The sequence below is a fragment of the Carex rostrata genome, chromosome 19 (assembly GCF_964058835.1).
Source record: "Carex rostrata chromosome 19, lpCarRost1.2, whole genome shotgun sequence".
Classification (NCBI taxonomy): domain Eukaryota; kingdom Viridiplantae; phylum Streptophyta; class Magnoliopsida; order Poales; family Cyperaceae; genus Carex; species Carex rostrata.
The window spans coordinates 4,291,352-4,313,113 of record NC_135936.1 but is presented as its reverse complement, the minus strand read 5'-3'; the positions used below and the strand labels follow the sequence as shown (position 1 = coordinate 4,313,113).

Below are 21,762 nucleotides of genomic sequence, written 5' to 3'. Positions count from 1 at the left end.
TTGTCACCGCCTGTTCAGACAGAATACAGTAATCAGAATAGCCCATGGATCGATCCACCGGAGGCAGCTGATCCTAATGATGATTTTGATGATGTGCCGCAAAGTGATGATGAAGAGGACGCTGACTCATGTGAGGATGACGCTGACTGGGATAATGAAGATGATTCAGAAGGGGATGTCCGGGATGATACCTCAACGCAATCACACCAAACACCACGCGTTCAGGCTGAACATTTTCCCATAAGTGACCGCGGTGTAAGTCACCCTGTGGCAAGCTTCAATGACACCTCAGCATTTCAACCCGCAGATGTCAACTTCTTCAGTAGGCCGAATCATGTTCATGATACACTTGCTGTAGGTAATGAGTTCTCTTCAAAAGAGGCCCTACAATTGAAAATAAATAGTTATCACATCAAAAAGAATATTGAAGTAAAAATTACGGGGAGCAATAGAACTAGCATGGTGGTCAATTGCAAGGACACCAGGTGTACGTGGCGTTTGTATGCTAAGTCTGGATTATTTTCATCTAAGTGGGAAATTAGAACAATTTCAGGACCACATACATGCCATGCCGATGCTTCTCGTACCGATCATGCACAATTAACTGCAAAAATTGTCGCCGATGTTATACGAGAAGATATTAGGGAAAATGTTGCCTTAACCATTAAAAGCGTTAAAGGGCTAGTCCGTAAAAAATACAAGGGAATCATTCCCAAATATAACAAGTTGTGGCGTGGTCGAGAGCTGGCAATCGCACAACTATTCGGTAGTTGGGAAAAATCTTACGACCTTCTCACTCCATTGTTGGAAGCAATTAAAAAAGACAATCCAGGAACAAAATTCGGAGTTGCGCACGAACCCACAGATGATCCAACAGAAAGGTTGTTTAAGGCAGCTGCGTGGGCTTACGGTCCGTGCATTGCTGCAGTGCCTCATCTCAGGCCAATCATTAGTATTGATGCATGCTTCCTTTCTGGTAGGTATCAAGGCAGATTGCTGATAGCGTGCGGTTACGATGCTGAGAACCAGTTGCTTCCTCTGGCTTTTGCATACCCAGAAATTGTTCGAACCTCTTGCGTTTCGTCTGGCCCCGATCTCTTTTTCTTTTTAAGCACCGCACTTGCGGTTCCATTTCCAAGAAGTCGATCCACTAAGATAGACCAAGTACGGTCTGAAGGACCTGTCACCGGTAACCCTACGATCGGCAGCGCCCAGAGACAAGAAACATCATGTAGCGTAATTGTCATCTCTCCCACGGGAAGATGAAAACTGTGGGTCTCTGGTCTCCATCGCTCCACGAGACCAGCGAGGAGTGATGGGTCAATCTTTATGTGAGCCATTTGAGAAACCTGATACAAACCGAGACTAAGCAAGAATGGTTTGCAAAGGTCGTTGTACTTAATCTTAGTCCAGATACCTCGAGGGTCCACTCCTACATCTCTGTAATCCTGTCAATGTCATACAATTTAATTAAAGTAAAATATTGTAATTCAAATAGTTATATCATTCTATAAAAAAAAAATTTATATGATTCATGGAGTAACTTACAACATCATGGATTCGTGAGACCTTATGTTGGTCATGCAGCATCCATAATAATTTGCTAAAATTATTTGCTGACCATGCCGATTCAAGACCAAAATCATCATGTGCAGCTGCAGCATGTGAAGGGCCACCCGAATCACGACTAATTGACATTCTGCATGCATGATATTTAAAAAAAAAATAATAACAATCTAAATTTACTAACCACTAACATTATTAAATAAATTACTAAATTAAGCAATTACCTATGAACTCTAAAACTCACAAGAATAAATAAATTGAGAAATAAATAAAATACGAGTTGAATAAATTATCTAATTTATCACTTCTTGCAAAATACACTTACCAAACTAATAAAATGAAATCTAATTAATTCAATTTATTTTCATAATAGATTAGAAAAATAAGTACCTACATTACCTAAATTACTTGTATTACCAAAAAATCTAAAATTAATGAACTATGAACTTTTAGCCTAGAATATTGTCCAAATAATCCTATGAATTATTCATATCTAATAAATTGCAACTAATAATTGAGAGTAGATAGTTAATCTCAAGAATAATTAAAATAATGCTATCAACACTAGGGGTGTTCATAAACCGGGATATTAACAAATAAACCGGGGTGGTTCCGATCAAATTCATATTATATGAAAGTTCAATCGGTTCATCTATTTCGATTTTAAATTTTTACCATTTGAACAACCCTAATCAACACTCTTAATTCTATGCTATGAACTAATTTAAACTAAATTAATTTATACCATATCAAATGAGTTTAAAAATAAATCAATTTTTCCAAATTCTAAAACCCTAATTTATTAGTTTTTTTAAAATGCAATTAACAAATTAATAAAATTTACTATAATTCATAATTTGATAACAAATCAAAATATAAATTATTATTAATTAACAGATTTTAACACTAATTTATTTTAGTTATATATAAAAAAAAAACAAACCTTTAATGAGGAATTGAGGAATGGAGAAGCACAGCAGCCACCAAGGTGAAATCCGGACGGATTGTGTTAGTCCGTCCTTGAGCCTCGTCCGGTTTGGTCCGACAGTTCTTGCGGTTTGCGTCGCTGCTGGCTGGGTCCGACAGAAGGAAAAGGCAGAGCAGCGGGTGAGGAGAGCAAAGCGAAAGCGAAAGGGAAGGAGGGGGGTTTTACGCGCTGGGGACAGGACGGGGTCTCTTAACCCGTCCGGGTTAATTTTTTTTTTTTTTTTGCGTCTGGACGGGACGCCTTAACCCGTCCGCATTTTTCTTTTTTTTTCTTTTTTTTTCCGGGACGGGTCTTCTAAATCCGTCCGGGTGTCTTTTTTTTTTTTTTTTTTTTATTACGGCAAAGGGTATTAGGATTAACCGGGACGGGGTATTTGGATCCGTCCGGTGGGACGGGTTTAGGCAACCCGGTCTACTTAGTTTTCGATAAAACTCAACAGTATTGTTGTTTTTAAATATTTAATTTATTTAATTTCTATTAATAAAAAATTCGGCACCTTCCGACCGAATTTTTTATTAATAGAAATAAAATAAAAAAATTATCGAAAAAGGAGATTAATGTTAGTTTTTTTCGAAATATAAGTATAACGGGTTGTGAAAACCCGTCCGGGTTAATCCCCTAATACGCTTCTTAATCAAATTCGCGCAAAAGAAAAAAAAATTATAAAAACCCGGACGGATTATAGCGTCCCGTCCCCCACTTAAAAAAAAAAATCCGGAAAGTCGGACGGGTTATAGCATCCCGTCCCCAAAAAAAAAAAAATCTGCCTTAGACAACCTACAATTACTAAACAGCACAAAGGTAAACTCAAAGGAAGCGTATGGTAAAGAGTTGCAATGAGAACAAAAAGATCATTGCATTATCAGATGAGAACAAAAACACCAGAATAGTAAAATCTCTTCTTTTCAGGAAAAAAAAACTATTTGATGGAGTAAACAGTTACACCTCCCAAAGCACCAGAATAGTAAAATACCATATTAAATTTTGGGGGAATTTCACGTATACCCCTCAAAAACTTCAAAATTACGTATTTTCCCCTCTAAATTTGGAAATTACGTATTTCCCTCTCTAAAGTTCAAAAACTCACATATTTACCCATTTCATTGTCTTTTATATTAAAACTCATTCTAAATATATAAAATACCTATTTTACCCTTCATTAAAAGTATAAAATGCCCCATCAAACTCAAATTTGAATCTGAAGGGTTTCTCTACAGTCCGATCCGAACATATTGCAATAAGATTATTGCGTGTTCGCTTCAAGATTCGTGCTAATCTAGCCCGCATGAATCTCAAAGCAATTTTGATCTGTGTGCATCGCATTAAGATCTGTGTAAATTGCATCAATTTCAGTGTTTGTTCGCTTCAAGATTCGTGCTAATCTAGCGCGCACGGATCTCAAAGCAATTCAGACGGTAGAAGAACCTTTAGATTCAAATTGGAGTCAGATGGGTGTTTTATGCTTTTTAATAAAAGGGTAAAATAGGTATTTTATAAATTTAGAATGTATTTTAATAGAAAAGACAATAAAATGGGTAAATATGTGAGTTTTTGAAGTTTAAAGGGGGAAATATGTAATTTCAAATTTTAGAGGGGGAAATACGTAATTTTGAAGTTTTTGAGGGGTATACGTGAAATTCCCCCTTAAATTTTTTATTAATAGAGTAGTTCAATATCATTTGGATTGATTTTTTTTGCGCTAGGGAACTCCACGGCAAACTTAAATGAACTACTCTGCTGCTTTGGAATTTTTTATTAAATAGAGTAGTTCAATACCATATAAAAAAATTCAATACTCCTCTCCTTTTTTTTTTTGCGCTGGGACAGAATGCCACAACCCGTCCTAATTTTTTTTTTGTGCCTGGACGGGACGCCACAACCCGTCCGGATTTTGTTAATTTTTTTTGCGCGACATTGATATTGATTTAGTTTGTAGGTGATTAAGAGGTTGCTAACCCGGACGGGATAATTAGACCCGTCCGGTGGACGGGTTTTCACGGCCCGTCATACCTATATTTCGATAATAACCAACAGTAATCCCCTTTTTCGATAATTTTTTTATTTTATTTCTATTAATAAAAAATTCGGTTGGTTCCGATGGGAAGCATCCACCGTAAATTCGATCCAGTTCAGATCAAACTGTCTGGCGACTTAACGAATTAAATCTAAAATGGATTTAATTGAATTTACGTAGAAACCCGTTAACCACTAAAATTCGGAAACCCATTTTTACAACGTAAAATTCTGTGCGTACAGCGTTTGAATTTTTCACGGATCAAAATGCCCTTTACTCTTTTCTCCCCCACGAGGCCACGACACTTCCGGTTTTTTTTTTCTGATTTTTTTTTGCTGTGGGTCCGTCGGTCAGAGGAAGAAGAAGGGAAAGAATAGGGGTCCGGACCCGAAGTAGGGAATTGATTTGGGTTAAATCCTCTCCAAAAATTAAATCCAACTTTGAGATTTGTGCTATTTTCATTAAACGGCTGCATGCTATTCTCATTTGAATGGTTAATTTATTTTATAATTTCTAATTTGTCATGTAGCGATTCAAGATCAGATTCAATTTTTTTGCTAGCTAAGAGTCAACGGTATTTTTAGTATGCATAAATTTTATTAATATTAGGTGCTTCAAGATTAGTGGTGAGTTGCATCCAAAGGTTCAAACAAACTAGAATTCAATATATACTCATTTAATTTGTTAAAAATCTATTTTCGTCCAAATTTCCAAATTCTAGGTTCAAACAAACTAGAATTCAATATGTACTAGTACGACCGAAATTTTTATTAATAAAAAAATAATTAAATAAATATTGATAATGAAGAATGAATTGGAGTTTTTTTTGAAACATAGAGAAAATATGATAGTGTATCTGAACGTTATGGACTATCACAGTCTGATTAGCGATAAACTAATTACTTTTCCAGAAAAAGAAAAAAAAAATTAACATTATCGTCTGCCACGGTCAGAGGTGCAGAAAATAAAAAAATTCTGGCCGTAATGAGTATCATGGCCAGAGATGCATTGGGCTTTGATTAAATTAGCGGAGACAGTGGACTTTGACTATTGCAGAGATAGTGAACTTTGAATGACTATTCAGACTTTTTTTGAAATTTTTTTATTATTTATTAAAATGTGTATAAAAATTCAATGGTATGAAAATAATAATTTTATAAAATACTTAATAAATAATAAAAAAAAAACTCAAAAAATATAAAATTTGATCTGCAATTATATTTTAATATATTTATCATGTTGAACGGTTTGAATCAGTGTTGCAAAATGCGGTTCTATGCGGCGCATATGCGTATGTGGTTGGAAACCGCATAGGAAAAAACATATGCGGTCTAATATGCGGTTCTGCATATGCGGCCGCATATGCGGTTCTATGAGGTTCCGCATATGCGGTTCCGCATATGCGGCCGCATATTCGGCCGCATAGAACCGCATTATGTTTGTATGCTATGAAATTTATGTATTATGCTGTGATAACTGACTTGTGAGTTGTGGCCTGTGATAACTGATATATTGACTACAGCTATTCACTATTTCACATTTATGTTTGTATTTTTATTTTTGTTGTGAGATTATGCATATAATGATACAAATTATATATGAATTCTTATTTTAAAATCCGCATATGCGGCCGCATACCGTATATGCGGTATGCGGTGCCCTTCCGCATACCTTCCGCATACCGCATTTTGCAACACTGGTTTGAATCGACTGTTTAAACTTTGAAAACTTTAAAATATTTAAATTATAATTATTTATAAATTAAAACTCACATTGACCACAAAGGCTCCCTCAATTGGCTGTCTCAAACTTTAACAAATATTATTATTTTTTAATCAAAGTCCAAATTTCTTTTTTTTTTTGTTCTGCCGTGATGGAGTATCATGGCTCGAATTTTTTTTTTCTATCTCTGACCATGATAGAGAATAACTTCTAGGTTTTTTTTTGTGATTTTTTTTTTTGCACGGTTCAGTTAGAAAAGAGGGTAATTAGTTTTTCGCTAATCAGGTCGTAATAGTATATAGTCCAGAGAACGTTGTAAACTATCACGTTTGTCCTATATCTTGAAAAAACTCAAACTCGTTCTCCATTATCATTATTTATTTAATTAATTTTCTATTAATAAAAATTTCGGCCAATACGACCGCGTGCTATAAATTTGTTTGCTGACATGTGGGGCCACGATAATAGCTGTTAAGAAAACTGCAATTCTGTAAACTCGTTCAAGGATTTTTTTTTTTTTTTGTCAGTAATTACATTAATCAATCACCACCCTACTTTTCTTCGTATTTGACAACGACCAATGTTTTATAGGGAAAATTTCCGGTGTACCCATTAATTAATCGCAATTGACAATAATCATTAGACTAAAAAATTAGGGAAAATTTCCGGTGTACCCATTCAAACTTTAAAAATAGCCAATTTACTCATGAATACATCATAATAGCTAATATGCCCATATAAATTTAACTTTCTTTCTTCTATCCCCTTTTATTTATTTTAACTTACTTCTAATTATTTTGAAAATTTAATTGACCAATTTAACCTTTTAATAAAAATGAAGGGTCCATTAAATTTCTATTGATGGTTGAATAAGAGCTTAATTAATCAGAAAACACTCGATCTTTCTTTCTTCGTGTGTTATTGGCTCATTATCCTATATCTTGACCTCTCTCTTTCAAGGGTACTGAGAGTATGAGTTCTAGTGCTCCCAATATAGCAAGGAGCTCAAGCGTTCAAAATGAGCCAAGTGAAGCCGCCGGCAGTGGTCTAAAAAAGAGGTCCATCCATCAAACATTCGATGGGACAGATTGGGTGACATCTCTCTTCTGAAGCAAACAAATCAGGCGAGCTTGACTCCATTTGGGATGCCCAATTAACCCTCCTTTCTCGGTGGACAAATGGTATCCCAGCTAATTATATGTGTTGACTTGCCTAGCCATCTTCAAGGAATTTTCGAAGCATTCTCTCAATAGCGTCCATGTTGCCATAATAGACCAAAAAGAAGCACATCTAGTACTCTTGCTATGAAAAAATAAAATCTTTCTAAGCTGCAGTGGTCCGTTTTTCAAAATCTTCTTTATTTTTTTTTTATTTGGTTTTAGAATTGGATACTCTGGGTGAAGTCTTTCACAGCATTTGCACACTGTGGATTTGATCTAATAAACGAAGGCAAAAACAAAGAAGAAAATGAAAGTAATCCAACGAAAATAAGTTTCTCATTTGAGAACCAATTAAATTATTATTAAGCAGGAGGAGTTAGAAATTTGACATTCTCTCAGACTGATTTTGAGCGGAGACCAGTTGTATTGGAAGGAGATAGAAATTAAATGGACACCTCCATTTTAAAAGGGTAAATTAGTCAATACAATTTTTAAAATAATTAAATAACATTTAAAATAAATAAAAGGGGATAGAAGAAAGAAAATCAAATTTGTATAGGGATATTGGCTATTATGATATATTCATGGGCAAATTGACTATTTTGAAAGTTTGAATAGATACACTAGAAATTTTCCCAAAAAATTAAACCGAGCAAGAAAGGGCTAAATCCACGCAAATCCTCATCTACTCGTAATTGAGCTCTTGTAAATTTGGAGACGAATTTTAACTTTGCTTGTATTTTAAATAATTTGAGTTCTAGGAGATGGTGCATCAGTTAAATAATGATAAAAGAAGTGCCACTAATTTAGAAATTTATTTTACTATTTTACAAAAAGAGTGTGACTGTGCTGTGTTGTTGCTTGAACTTGGTAAAATTGGTTTAGTGATTAGACCCTGGTTTTGGATGGCTGCTGGCGCAATGTTAGACTAAATTAGTTAAAGCGAGAATAGAATCTTTTTTAATTCTAACTAAAGCAGGGGTTACTTTTACATCTTGTTTGGATGGAGAATAGAAGAAGGGAGAGAATGGAAAGAAAAGAAAATTTTCCGTCGAATCGTATTTGGTTGATAAAATTATGTCGGATGTGAAAGATTTAACCTTATATCATTGTAATTAATAGAATCGATTTCTCTCCTAATTTGAAGTGTAATAGATAGAAAGAAATTTTGTTACAAATATTTTTAGAAATAACAACATAAATGTCCAACTTTATATCTTACCAAGATAATTATCATACAAATTTTTTATCACAAACCTACAACAACTACTAAATTTCTCATTAACCTTCTAAGTTTTAATTAACCTAACAATAAATAAAACTGAAAAAAAAATTAAATTTATTTTCTCTCATTAATCATCTAAACAAAAAAAAATTAAATTATCTTAATATTTATTTCTATTCCATTTCATTCCCTTCTATTTTTCATCTCTCCTTCTTTCCTCTACTGTCCATCCAAACAGGGTGTTACTTGCCAGGAGAGTAAATCGAGAAAAGAAGCAACTAGAGGCCAGAGCTGTTGTATTGTTTTTGGGTTCATACCGGATCCGCGCAACTAAAACTATTAACCAAAATTATTGTTTTAGGTATGGCCATTTGGTTCTGGCGGGCCCATGCTCCTTGGACTCGTAACAGTTATTTTGACAAGGAATTTGTGGCTAGTAGAGCCTACAAAGAGTCAGTCCTATTATTTTGTTACTGTCTTCGTATTTATCAAAGAAAATATACAGGAAATCAAAATCATTGTTCAGAAAAATCATTTTTCTTCAGAAAAAAATCATTGCTCAGAAGATCCACAAAGGTTGCCTAATTTATCACCAATATGTTGCTTTCATACTTCCATCGTCATCATCATCATATATCTTATTTCGTATATAGTGATAAGCAAACAGTCTACTTCTAAATTTTGACAACCGCTTGTCCGTTTCTGAATAGTCAACAATTTGAATCAGTTAATTGACAACCGATTGTCTGTTTCTGAATAGCCAACAATTTGAATCAATTAATTCACAGCAGACAGCAGTCCACAATCCGCTAGTCATATCAGTAATATTTTTTATTTACCCTTGATAAAATTTCTGATCATGCTCATAATCATATATCATATGTAGAGTTTGAACGTAGTTTTTCTTTATGTTGGTTTTTCTCTGTTTCAACGTAGTTCATTAAATAGATTAACAAAAGTAAACTGAACCTCTTCGAAAAATTGTACTGTTAGTATGATAATTTCAAATCTCATCAACCCAGTCACAAGTGAGCATGGTGCATGGAGGTCAAAATTTTAGAGAAGTCAACTATTCTCCTTCCCATGCTCATGCAATTGAATTACTCGCCGTAATTTTGGTTTCCTCTTTTAAACATTCTCTCCGTGTAAAATGGACCGCGTAATATTCATCACTTCAGCTTGATAAGTAGTTGTGATTTAATAGTTAAAGACTTATATATTGGAGTCAAATTAAAGCATCTGATGCTTTAATTTTTTATGCATATATCCGTACTAGTTTATTTATTAATATGGTAACATAACATCATTTTTTTTATATAATATCCTTTTCATCTACTTGACTTTTTAAAAAAAAATTCATCTACTTATTTTATTATTATTATTAATACTATTGTTTTAGAATGATTTAGTATCTACTTAGTTTTAACTTTATTTTAATGATCAAAATGTAATGTTTTTTTTGTCATGCTTCAGAATGATATATATTAATTTTCTCCAAAACAATTTGAAAATTTACACGGAGTAGAAATGTAAGAAGAACAACTTTTTAATACCTAAAATATATACAAATTTTATTTTTTAAGTAATACATAAGCTGCTAAAATATTTTAAAATTACACATATAACTAGAGCCATAGGGGTAATAAATGAACCATACATATCAATTGCCCGCCAACTACTCCCGAATAAATACCAAATAAATAGTCTGCGACGACTGATTTGCTTTTTCTAGAATACCATATAATATTCCACTCAGGGTTCCAATTTATTATTTTTTTTTTTGAGGAAACCAATTTATTCTTTGAAGTAATCAGAGTAACCAGTTTTGACTCGCAAGTCGCAACAGTACACTAAACATACCGCATTGAGTAAACTTTCCGTTTCAATTCAACCAAATCAAGTTGCGTAGTGTATCACCGGGACGCATTTTTGGAAAACAAGGACTTGTCACGAGGTAGATCCGTAGATGCCGCCATAGTGACAAGATACCCGAATTATATCCGAATTATACCTGTTTAATTCTTTTTTGGGGTGATGCCGAACCGAACACCGAATTATTCGGTTGACCGAACTTTGACCGAATTAAACCCAAATAATTCCCGAATTTTACAAACTTTTTCCGAATTTTACGAATTATTCACTAATTTTTCCTGAATTTTTCCAAGAACAATTATTTTTTTGGTTTTTTATTTTTTTGCTCCCTTGCAGGACTGAGATTTCTGATCCGGATAATTCCGAATCATTCCCGAATTATATCCGAATTATATCCGAATCACGAATTTTTGATCTCGCCGAACCGAACCCGAATAATTCATTTGTCACTGTGGATGCCACTGCCCGATCGCAGGAATAGTCGCCTGCGGGACCCACAAGGGAAGAGCATTAGGGCAATTCGGTTGCTACTTAACTTACTACAGCTCTTTCTTCTTCTTTTTTTTTTTTTCTTTTTTTTAACCGGTATATAAATTTAGTACAGTGATTTTGTAGGAGACCTTTAGAAAAATAAATAAAAAGGAGTTATTAAGTACCTATGCACAAATAACACAACAGACCAAACACTTACAATATTGTCGCACTTTTCAGTTCTGGCTGTTTCCTTCGAGGGATGAAGAAATGCTGGTTGAAGGTAGAATACCCATCTCGTGATTATTATAATAAACTGAACCACTTGAATAATCACTTGATATGCAATCTATTCGTCTACTGTCTTCATTGTCTCTAAATTGGATAGAAGAATTAGTGTTGTTAGAACCTGATCTTCCACTTGATTCCTGATTATTAAGTGAGTACTGAACTGGGATTTTTCCAGTCAGCATCTGAACCACTGATGACATGGGAGGTCGGTGGTTCGGATTCGATTTGGTACAGAGAAGGGAAATCTCTATCATTCTAAGGGCTTCTATTTCTGAGAAGCTTGAACCAAGGCGCCGGTCAACTAATTCTAGAAGGTTTCCTTGCTCTTTCAGTGTTTCAGCCTGAAAATGAGAAATAATAGTCAATGATCTGATTGTCATAAAAAAGCATTGCAATTTACAAAGCTGGCAAGGTTAGGTGGTACATAACAGGTACTTCATTCCAGAACAGAACCCACTGATTTGTATAGTGAATTGAAGAAATTAGAATTACAAGCATAGGGCTATTTAACTCAGACAGGTGAAATAATGAAAAATAGAGTACCTGCATTAAAATTACCATAACTTTTCTATATTGACAAGTGCCCTGTCCAGGAAAAAGTTTCAATAGAAAAGCCTCAATGAAGCCTAAAAAGGTTAAAATTGGCATAAAGCTAAATGCATCAGAACTAAGCTCATGAAATTCTAAAAATATTTCAAGCTGTTCTGCAAGAAGTGCATCTGTCAGCATAGGGTAACAAAGAAGCATCAATACCATGCATCATTAGCTCATGGACTTTGGTGCACATTAAACTGTTTCGGAGATGTCATTCTGCACTAGTAAGCATTTTAGTGTTCAAAAATGTGAAATGAAAGCTCAGCAAGGTTACATGTGTACAAATTTGTAAACCTTACCCAATCAAGAAGATGAAGGAACTCATCATTTGGCATGCAACTAGTGTTGTTTTGGCCACTAACTATCTCAAGAGTGACGACTCCGAAAGCATATACATCAGCTTTGTTTGTTAATGATCCTCTTGTTGCATATTCAGGTGCCATATAACCCCTGGATATTCAGACAATATTTAACCTAGATATGTTAACTCAACAAGAAACAGAGAGAGAGAGAGAGGGGAGGCCCCTGCCAAGATTTCAGAAAAAAAAAGGAGAGAGAGAGAGAGAGAGAGAGAGTTACACAGTGCCAGCAACGCGGGTGCTGATGTGCCCACCAGTGTCATCAGTGAGTTTTGCAAGGCCGAAGTCTGATATTTTAGGGTTCAAATTTTTGTCTAAAAGGATATTGGTTGGTTTTATATCTCGGTGCACTATTCTTAAGGTTGATTCTTCGTGGAGATATGCAAGTCCTCTTGCTATCCCTATGCAAATGTTATATCTAATACTCCAGTCTAATTTCAACTGGTGTTCAACTTGACCTAACCACAAGAAAGAGATATTTTAATGAGAAGTAATAGTCATATCTGAAGACAGTATAAGATTTTAGGGAAGGATCACATGTTGATTGATTGATTCCAATAGGTACCACCACCGAGTGTCATGATTAATGCCACAACATTCAATGGAACCAATTATGCTGCTCATAATCGGTACAGTAAAATAACCCGGCAATGAGATTTTTTTATTCCAATTTATCACATCAGCCCAAACCTCAACCACACCGCAAGTATTCAAACTAAACTAATTTTTAAGAATGCTGAAATGCACAATTGTACTCTTACCGAACAATGCCCGGCCGAGGCTATTATTTTCCATGAATTCATAAATTAGCAGGAGCTGATTTCCTTCCAGGCAACAACCAAAGAGTCTGACAAGATTTGGATGCCTCAGAGTTGAAATAATCCCGATTTCATTCAAAAATTCTCGGTTTCCTTGTCTTGACTTAGCAGAGAGCTGCTTGACAGCTACTGTTGTGCCGTCAGTCAAAACTCCCTACAAAATGTACCGATTTAGGCCAAATATTCTTCTCTCTTTATATTTTCTAATAGTACAAGCTTACTACAAGTATGTGCAAGCTAGTACAGCTAAATTCCTTTGGTTTGGCTTCTATTGGATATTTTGGGAGTTCAATTAAACATGCAGAGCAGAGCTATTTAGAATTGATTTTGAATATGGACATCCAGCTGGAAGTAAAAAGCAAGTCAGAACTTGCTACTTTTCCAACTTCTACAGTGTAACCAAGATTCATGTAAAGTATTTAAATAATTCTTAAAGCACGTCGAAATTAGGAGAGAATAAGATTCAAAACTAGAAGAGAATAAGAATGCGAACAAACTCGCTCATGCTTTATTGACTAGCTGATAACACATGTTTGCCACTAGAATTAGAAACCACAAGACTAACTTAGATGTTGTTACCTTGTAAACGGGTCCAAACCCGCCTTCACCAATTTTATTGGAGGGATCAAAATTCCTGGTGGCATCTTCTAGTTCTTTCAAGCTGAATAGATAGTGTACACGCGCTTGTACCTCTGAAGTATTTATGTCATGGAAAATATTGCTTGATTTACCTAGATTCCGTGGGTTAGAAGCCAGGTTTTTTATATTAGCACCACTTTGGTTAAGAACTTAATAGGTGAACAGCAATAAAACAGTCACATTGTGATACTTGAAGGCTAGCAAGGTCCTTTTGTCTTTTTATATTGTTTCATTTTTTGGTTTTGAGGGGTTATGCTTTCAGAGTCCTAATATTTTTTTCCCTTGGCTCTTTTGTGCCCCTAGTCAACCTTCATACAAACCATATATTCCAAGCTGTTTAACTATAGTTATGTGAGACCCTTTTTTTTTTAAGGTCTATGTGAGACTATTTGTTAAGTTGTATGTAAGAGGTGTCAAATATATATAACAAAATAGAAAACAGCTTAGCTCAAATAAAGTTTGGGAAATGTACTCACCATTTAATTTAAAATGCACTTTAGGGCAGCAGCCTTTGATATACAATATCCAGGAGATAAGCACGACGACAACAAAACATGCCACAACTGCAATAATCAATCCCGTAGAGACAATATCGTCGTTCTTTGGGTGTTCGTCTAAAAAAAAGAAACAAGAAAAAGGAGGAAATACTGTAAATTGTGCTTCCTTGTTTTCATTATTAGTTGGCTAGCACACAGAAAGCATTTGCATTGAGAGAAAAATGTATGAATGATAGAAATAAGATAAATTTTGGTGGGGTATAGAGAGACAAGTTCAACACAAAGCTCTCAAATTTCTCATGTCATTTTTCTCTCACCCGTACAAAATGACTCTCTCATATATAAGTAGACCTAAGATATATATTGAACTTTCCAACAAAACATGGAATGTCCATTCCACCCACTTTTTCCTAAGCAACACGTTGAATTCCAAATTTCAGTTTTTTTTTTTTCAAGTTCCAAAAAACCTTTAGGACTCCCTTCATAATTACTGTTTTGTTCATACATCTTCCAAATAATTAAGTTTATAATTTAACATGGAATAGCTCCTTTTATGTTTGACAAACAAGCACTAAGTCTTTTTACAAATATACCTTTCTCTCTGGGCTTTTTACCATCTCCACTTATATATTATTTATATCTATAATATCCCGGAAACCAATAAAATGAGAATTGGAAATGTTGTGCATACCAATATAAAGAACTTGAATACCAGAAAATCTTCAAAATAAAATAGAAAATACTATAATCTTACTCTCAATAGAAATGGCAGAGATAAGAGGCCCATAAAAGCCCCGATCAGGGATGGCAGTGGTACCCTTTCCAGCCCAATAAAAGTGAATTTCTAGGGTATTATCTGTCACTTGAGTGCTGAAATTCTGCACAATTGCACGACCAGCATCCCTGGCCTTCTCTGCTATGTTGAAGTCCTCTAATACTTTCACACCCTGCATCAAGGGGTCTTTTAGTAATTTACATGACATTCGAGGTCATTTCATATTATGTTTCGTGAAAGAGTGATATGTATTTCCACAGAGTTCTGTGCTGGAACTTCCACAATTAGGCACCAAAAGGCAAAAAAAAGTCCCTATAATATGAGATGAGGTAAAGGCAGGTTGCTATTGGCCTGGTGTAAACCTATAGAAGCAGCTAATGACCTGGCAAATAAAGAGAATTAGTACTACCATCCTACATTAAATTCAAGTTTCAAAAGAAGCACATGATTTTTTTCTTTTGTTCCTGGATAAAACAGAAAAGAAATCAAGTTATAACAGGAAATTTGAAAAGTCTCTGCAGCATAAAAAGTTTCAGAAAAAAAACCCTCTTTATCATTATACACAATAAGATCCTTATTTCAGTAAAAAAAAAGATTAAAGAAAAATGGTACAAGGTTTATCAATCCCAACAAAGCCTTATAGAACCAAATTAAAATTTTCAGCAGGTAAGAACAAAATTACCTGAATAAAAACATCAAAGACACGCTTCCCATTGCTCAAGAAGGTTTTATCATCTGTGAACAATATCTCAGCAAAGTGAAGCATCACCCTGTAATCACCATTCTTCAAACAGAGTCCATAATATTTTAGAGACAACGGAGAGAGGCGAGCTTCAGTATATAGCTCTGGATGTGGCACATTTAAAAGCTTTGATGAGTTATATTGAATGTAGTTAGCATCTTCATTCCCGACAAAGTCCCCTGTGCTGCTGTAGGCCCACTTGTCAGATGCTGATTCAAAAGACGAGGTGCCTATCTGGATTGTATCATCCTCATACTCTTTGCCGTCGATAGTTACACTTTTGCCCCCACAGTTTATAAATAAGGAGTTATCTGGTTACAATGAACAAGTTAAGTACCGAAAAACAGATGAGAATTGAACCACTCAAAGAAATACTTTGATCTGTGTAAAAGATTCTTAGACACATGCAACAAAACTTTTATGCACAAGAAAGAGTAAGCTGACACAAATAGGTATCACTTGGAAAGGGAAGTATGCTATAATAGCAATAAGAAACAATTGACAAAACAACAGAGGTAACTGTGGAAGTCAACTTACATTTTGCTTTGTGGGTGCATGGGAGGTTCTTTCGCAAGCACGATGGAGTTCTGGAGAAAAAAATAATATTTTAAAAAACTAATTTGGTTTCAGAAACTTACTTTTGAAGCCAATGTATTACTCGGAAATCACCAAGTTATTGCTAAAATCATTAATGCAATAATTTATTAAACCAGCAAACCAATGAGAATAAGTAGGTAACAAAGAGCAACAAAGTACGAATATCAATAATGTGTAAGATTAATACTGAAAACTTACATGCTGTTATTTAGAGAAGAGAAAGTGGACACCATATTCCTGTTTAAAAATTAAAGAACAAATATTTTAAGTACAAGTCTACAGGGAAAATAGTTAAATCCAAAATGCATGTAAGAAATCCAGAAGCCTCATGCTTACACATTTCCTTGCTGACAGTCAGTTGGGGGATTACCAGTGAAGTTATTGTATGATATGTCCCTGGATTTATTAAGTTTTGTGAACAAGCAAATAAATAAGTAAAAGAAGTTAAGAAAGACTATTAATTTAGTTGAACTCTTTTGTGAGTTTCCCTATCTGAAAGCTTTAGGCCTAATCAAACAATGAGCAAAGAAAAATGAATATAAAAGTGCTGTACTGGTTCATAAGTCAATTTATGTTTTGTATGAACACAAAAAATCTAGACATGCTGCAATAGAGAGAACACACATGTTAACTTTGTTGCTAGCTCTATTTCTCAGCATCCAAGGAGGTATATCTCCAGTAAACATATTACTGGTTAGATACCTATCAAATAAATAAAGAGAATTGTCAAGAAGGCATATGCCAGATTAGAGTTCCAAATATTACAATTTGATATAGTACAAAAGATAAAATGAAAAATCAATCTCACAGAAATAAATCTCTCACAAATATTGAAGTGTATATAGCTGTTCGAAGTTAGCAGGTATTCGTCCAGTCAGCTCGTTGAAGCTTAGGTCCCTGAAAGTTATTAAATCCATCTATTAAGAAACAGCAACTTTAGATGTGCTAAAGGTGAGCCATCTGGATATGTTAGGCGAAATAGATGAGCAGCAGCAAAATTAGAGAAACAATTTCAAATTAGGAAAAAACAGAGAAGAAGAACAAATTGAGAAAGAAAAAGAAAGATAATGGAATGGTGACTTACAAAACTACAAGATACATCATCTGGCCAAGATAAGAAGGGATTTCTCCATGTATCGAGCAATTCCTCAAAACACTAAATCAATTATGATTATAAATTATAACTTTTGAAATGATGATAAGGAGAAGACAGACGTTCAAAAGCTATGAAATTAGGTAAGATTATCTCACAGCTCTGTCAGGTGGTTAGCATTTTGCAATGGTGGAAATGTTGTCTTTGGCCCAGCCAGGTCAACGATCCTCCTGTAAAATAATAAAAAAAAAAAAGAATTTACATAAACCTCGGAAAATAGTTCATATGTGCTAAAATGGGACACAATTCTGCTCTGCACAACAAGATTTTAATTAAAAAAAATATGTAAGAGAAGAAGTAGAAAATACAGTTCAGTTAAATTCCAAAGCATAGAAATGCTACTTGGGATGGGTCCAATCATGGAAGTTCCTTGCATATCCCTGAAGATTTTGATTTTACACAAGCAAAAGAGTTTAGTTTGCAAAAATTGTAAAATAGCACATTTAATGTATCCATATATTAAGCATCCGTTGACTTTGAACTCTGCAGAGTAGCAGAAAAATCCCCAAGACAGAGATAATAAAATGAAATTATTGAAGTTTTACTTGTATCAAAAGTTACTATGGTTATATGAATATCAGAACATGAGTTCACTCCAGGACAGAACATGGACCAGTATTTTGTATGGCTTGTGCCAGATGATTATCAACATTGTTTTACTTTGAGGAGACATACAGAAATGATGAATTGTGAATATCTTTACAAGGGTAATATGTGATTCCATGGTTCCAAAACCACAAGTATTGTCCTTTTTTGGCATTTAAAAACAAAATACTTACATTCGGTTGACTGATCTCCAATTTTGAATGAGATCAGGGATCTTTCCAGAAATGCCAGTCCCATCTATCCTACTATATATACATGAAAGAGTATGTTTTTATCAGATGAATAATGTGTGTGTGTGTCTATATATATAACCATAAAAGAATGTAGAAGTGTGAAACACAATAACCAAATACATACAAATCGGTGAAGTTAGTGAGCTTGGAAAATGTAGAAGGCAACTCGCCTGTGATGTTATTCGCAGTGATGAAACTGTAAGGGAAGAGGTATAAATCCAAAGAAGAAAGTTATGTTTGCATACTTTAGGAAAGCTGGAAGAAGAATACAGATTCGAGGTTTATAAAAGGAAGAAGATTAGAAGGCCTCACAGTCTCTGTAAGGTTAATATGTTTCCAATCTCAGGAGGGATAGTGCCTTCAAGACGGTTGTTTTCCAACTGCCTGAAAATTCAAAATACTGGAAGTTATATTTTTTTTTTTTCTTTCAAGTTCATAAACATCAATAGGGGATTGTTTTTCATTAAGATGTTATGGCAGGGGATACTTTTAAAATAAATATACTTTTGACATATCAATTGTTCGAGGTTATGCATTAAAATCTAGCATTGCTCGCACTTATGTATGTGTAGTAAAATTAATTCTGAAAAATATAACTGACAAAGATTTAAGTGCAGGCATGCTCCCAAGCTCCTTCGGTATAAGTCCGGACAACTGATTCCCTTGGAGGGACCTATTTGTAATTTTCACATTTTTGTAGTTAGAAAAACTTAAAAAGAAAAATGAGCTATTGAGATGGTCATATTCAATGAGACATGAAAGGGGAATGAGTACTTACAAATTAAACAGGGGAAGGCTGGACCACACTGACGGGATCGTACCACTCAAACAATTTCGAGATAAATCGCTGTAAAATGATAATTTTTTGTTCTTAAGACATTAAAGAGTACCATCTGGTAAGCATGGCCCAATGATCTGATAATTGTTGATATGGTAACAGCATCACTCTAAGTTTACACCAAGTCAGAGACTCAAAATGTGAGGTAATAAGTGTAGCCCTACCAACTAAGTGGTACTGTAAAATAGCAATGTGTAAAAAACAGCTGCTATTGTAGAAATCTTCTAGAGATTAACTACTGCTCAACTACTAATCTAATAAATTGATATCCTTAAGCACTGAAAAATGCCAAGAAAATCCAAAATCAAAGATCAAATTGAGATTTGGCCAACAGTCATTAGGGCTAGTACTGGACACGACCCGAAGGGTACCAAGAATATATGTGATAGTGAAGGGATTGCGTACAGATATCTCAGATATGTAAGATTCGCAATTTCTTCAGGCAGCACTCCGGTCAGGTTCTGACGTGTAAGCTGTCTAAATGGCATACAATATTACAATATAAAAGAAATATCAAAATATTAGGTCGCTGATATAGGAATATTTCAGAAAGAGCTACCAAAGTGGCAAATTGTAGGTTTGATGGCACGTCAAACCTGACTACCAGCATTGGTTAACAATATGTGCTCACTGTTACTTACATATGCTTACTTTGAGCAAAACTAGGCTGTGATGTGTTCATCGAGAGGGGTTGGTGAATACACCTCCAAAAGACTATTGGATTAGCTTCAAACAACGAATCCAAACAGTTGAAATTAATCTACTTCATGAGTGATGCATGTACATGTAAAAATTTTAAAGTTTTGAATTCATGTAACACATGATCAAGTGGTAAAAAAAATGAACATTTTATAAGTTATTTTTTAAATTGTTTTATGTATTCATTTTTCATCATTTTTTTTATTGCTTGACCATGTACTAAATGAATTTGAAATTTTAAAATTTTTGCATGTACATGCATCACTCACGAAGTACATGAATTTCAACGGTTTGGATTCGTAGTTCGAAGTCAATCCGATAGCCTTTTGGATGTGTGCTCACCAATCACATCATACCCTAGTTTTCTCGGTTACTTTTACATTCTCTAGGTATATCTTGTTTTTGCAAATATAACAAGAGAAGTAAAGTTCCTTGTATTTACAATTTTGGTCCCATTGAACTTTGCAAATAACTAAATTGACACAAATAAACAACTTAAGCCCAAATGGTTTCAAAACCAGTATAGGTTCCACACTCACTGGTACAAACCGGTATTTGACCTGAACACCTAACAGTGGAATCAATATGTACCCGCTACAACATAGTTTTCTTAACTATAGATAGATTGGCTTGACATCTACCTAGAAAATAGTTCTCTCCATAATACAACATATTCACATAAAAGAAAGAGTGATAAAAATAAAATAAAAAATGATTATCTAAAGAAGAGAGGCGCGGACTTACAAGCTGATTACATGGCAAGTGGAATTGTTATCGAAGGTACAATCACAGGTCACATTACTTGTTTTATATTCAGAAGTCCCATTGATCCAGCCATTGGTACCATTGCATGGATTCACACTAAAGTCCCAGTCCGTTTTATTCAACTTCTTCCCTATTGCCTTCAGAGCTTCCACTAAATAATTTCAAAGGAGAAATAATAAAAATAGAGGAAATTGGGTTCGTCAACTTGATAAATCACTGGACACCTCCAATTCTTATTTACACCGCCATAAAAATACATAAAGTCATGGGCAAGCTATCTTTCTAAGTTTTTGTGTTTGACAATTAACATTTCCAAATTATTATAAACGCTTCATGCAAAGATAATGATAGATAGAGAATGTTTATTATGAAAATTATAAACTGGACTCCTCAATTTTTTGAAGTTCCACGCTCCACTACTCTCATTATCGCAATAATCCAAACGGAAACAAAGAAAATAGAAGGACCAATCTTTCATTGAACACTTGTACTTCTAGATCCAAAAAGATTAAAATAGGGTAAAAAAAAAATTGACAAGGGGAGTTACCTTCTTGTTTGGGAAGAGACTGAGCTTGAGATCTTATACAAGCGAAAGAAGTGAAGCTAAGCAAGATCAGGAGAAAATAATGGTAATTATTACGGGAAATTTTTTGCAATGCCATCTTCATTTTTCCCTCTTGTTCTTCTCTTCTCCAGCGCAAGAGGATAAACACCCCAGTATCCACTGTATGACTGTATCAGTATCAAATTGTCAAATTCGGTGTGTTCTTTGGATATTTTGTTTTTGTTTTTAATTGGTTGAAGGAGACTGATGCCTTTGAATTCGCACGTGTTGATAGGTGCGAGACATTCTGTCAAGTAAAAAGCCTTTTTTACCGTTTGTTAATTGGATTAGCAGCATGTGTTGAAATTTTTAAGGGAGAATTTCATATGTACCTCTCAAATACTGTAAAATTACATATCCACCATCCAAATTTCTGTAATTACATATTTACCATCTAAAAATCTAATACCTCACATATTTATTCAATTAGTCAAAAAATGAGATTAATTAATTTTAATGTTATATAAAAAAAGTTTATTTAGTCTCTTTTTCTTCTCTACTCCTTCCTCTTCTGTGCACATATTTTCCCTCGCT

General features: G+C 34.4%; 1 protein-coding gene across 5 annotated transcripts in view; it reads right to left on the bottom strand.

Moving 5' to 3' along the window:
• Positions 1-21,434, bottom strand: part of LOC144571491 (putative LRR receptor-like serine/threonine-protein kinase At1g53440) — a 36,177-nt gene extending 14,743 nt beyond the window's left edge. The window contains exons 1-24 of one of the 5 annotated variants that reach the window (XM_078320795.1): positions 21,172-21,434; positions 20,604-20,775; positions 19,566-19,637; positions 19,101-19,169; positions 18,924-18,995; positions 18,635-18,706; positions 18,447-18,518; positions 18,263-18,334; positions 17,792-17,863; positions 17,582-17,653; positions 17,415-17,486; positions 17,156-17,227; positions 16,955-17,032; positions 16,667-16,726; positions 16,529-16,567; positions 16,271-16,320; positions 15,674-16,044; positions 14,971-15,163; positions 14,196-14,333; positions 13,660-13,811; positions 13,024-13,234; positions 12,483-12,720; positions 12,203-12,353; positions 11,239-11,650 (exon numbers count right to left, since the gene is read on the bottom strand). In XM_078320795.1, the coding sequence (XP_078176921.1) occupies positions 11,255-11,650; positions 12,203-12,353; positions 12,483-12,720; positions 13,024-13,234; positions 13,660-13,811; positions 14,196-14,333; positions 14,971-15,163; positions 15,674-16,044; positions 16,271-16,320; positions 16,529-16,567; positions 16,667-16,726; positions 16,955-17,032; positions 17,156-17,227; positions 17,415-17,486; positions 17,582-17,653; positions 17,792-17,863; positions 18,263-18,334; positions 18,447-18,518; positions 18,635-18,706; positions 18,924-18,995; positions 19,101-19,169; positions 19,566-19,637; positions 20,604-20,775; positions 21,172-21,292 (3,087 nt within the window). In that variant the 5' untranslated portion in view covers positions 21,293-21,434 and the 3' untranslated portion in view covers positions 11,239-11,254. Of the gene's footprint in view, positions 1-11,238; positions 11,651-12,202; positions 12,378-12,482; positions 12,721-13,023; positions 13,235-13,659; positions 13,812-14,195; positions 14,334-14,970; positions 15,164-15,673; positions 16,045-16,270; positions 16,321-16,528; positions 16,568-16,666; positions 16,727-16,954; positions 17,033-17,155; positions 17,228-17,414; positions 17,487-17,581; positions 17,654-17,791; positions 17,864-18,262; positions 18,335-18,446; positions 18,519-18,634; positions 18,707-18,923; positions 18,996-19,100; positions 19,170-19,565; positions 19,638-20,603; positions 20,776-21,171 lie in introns of those variants that run through there. The other 4 variants (XM_078320796.1, XM_078320798.1, XM_078320799.1 and 1 more) reach the window with 4 other exon arrangements.
• Positions 21,435-21,762: the final 328 nt, after the last annotated feature.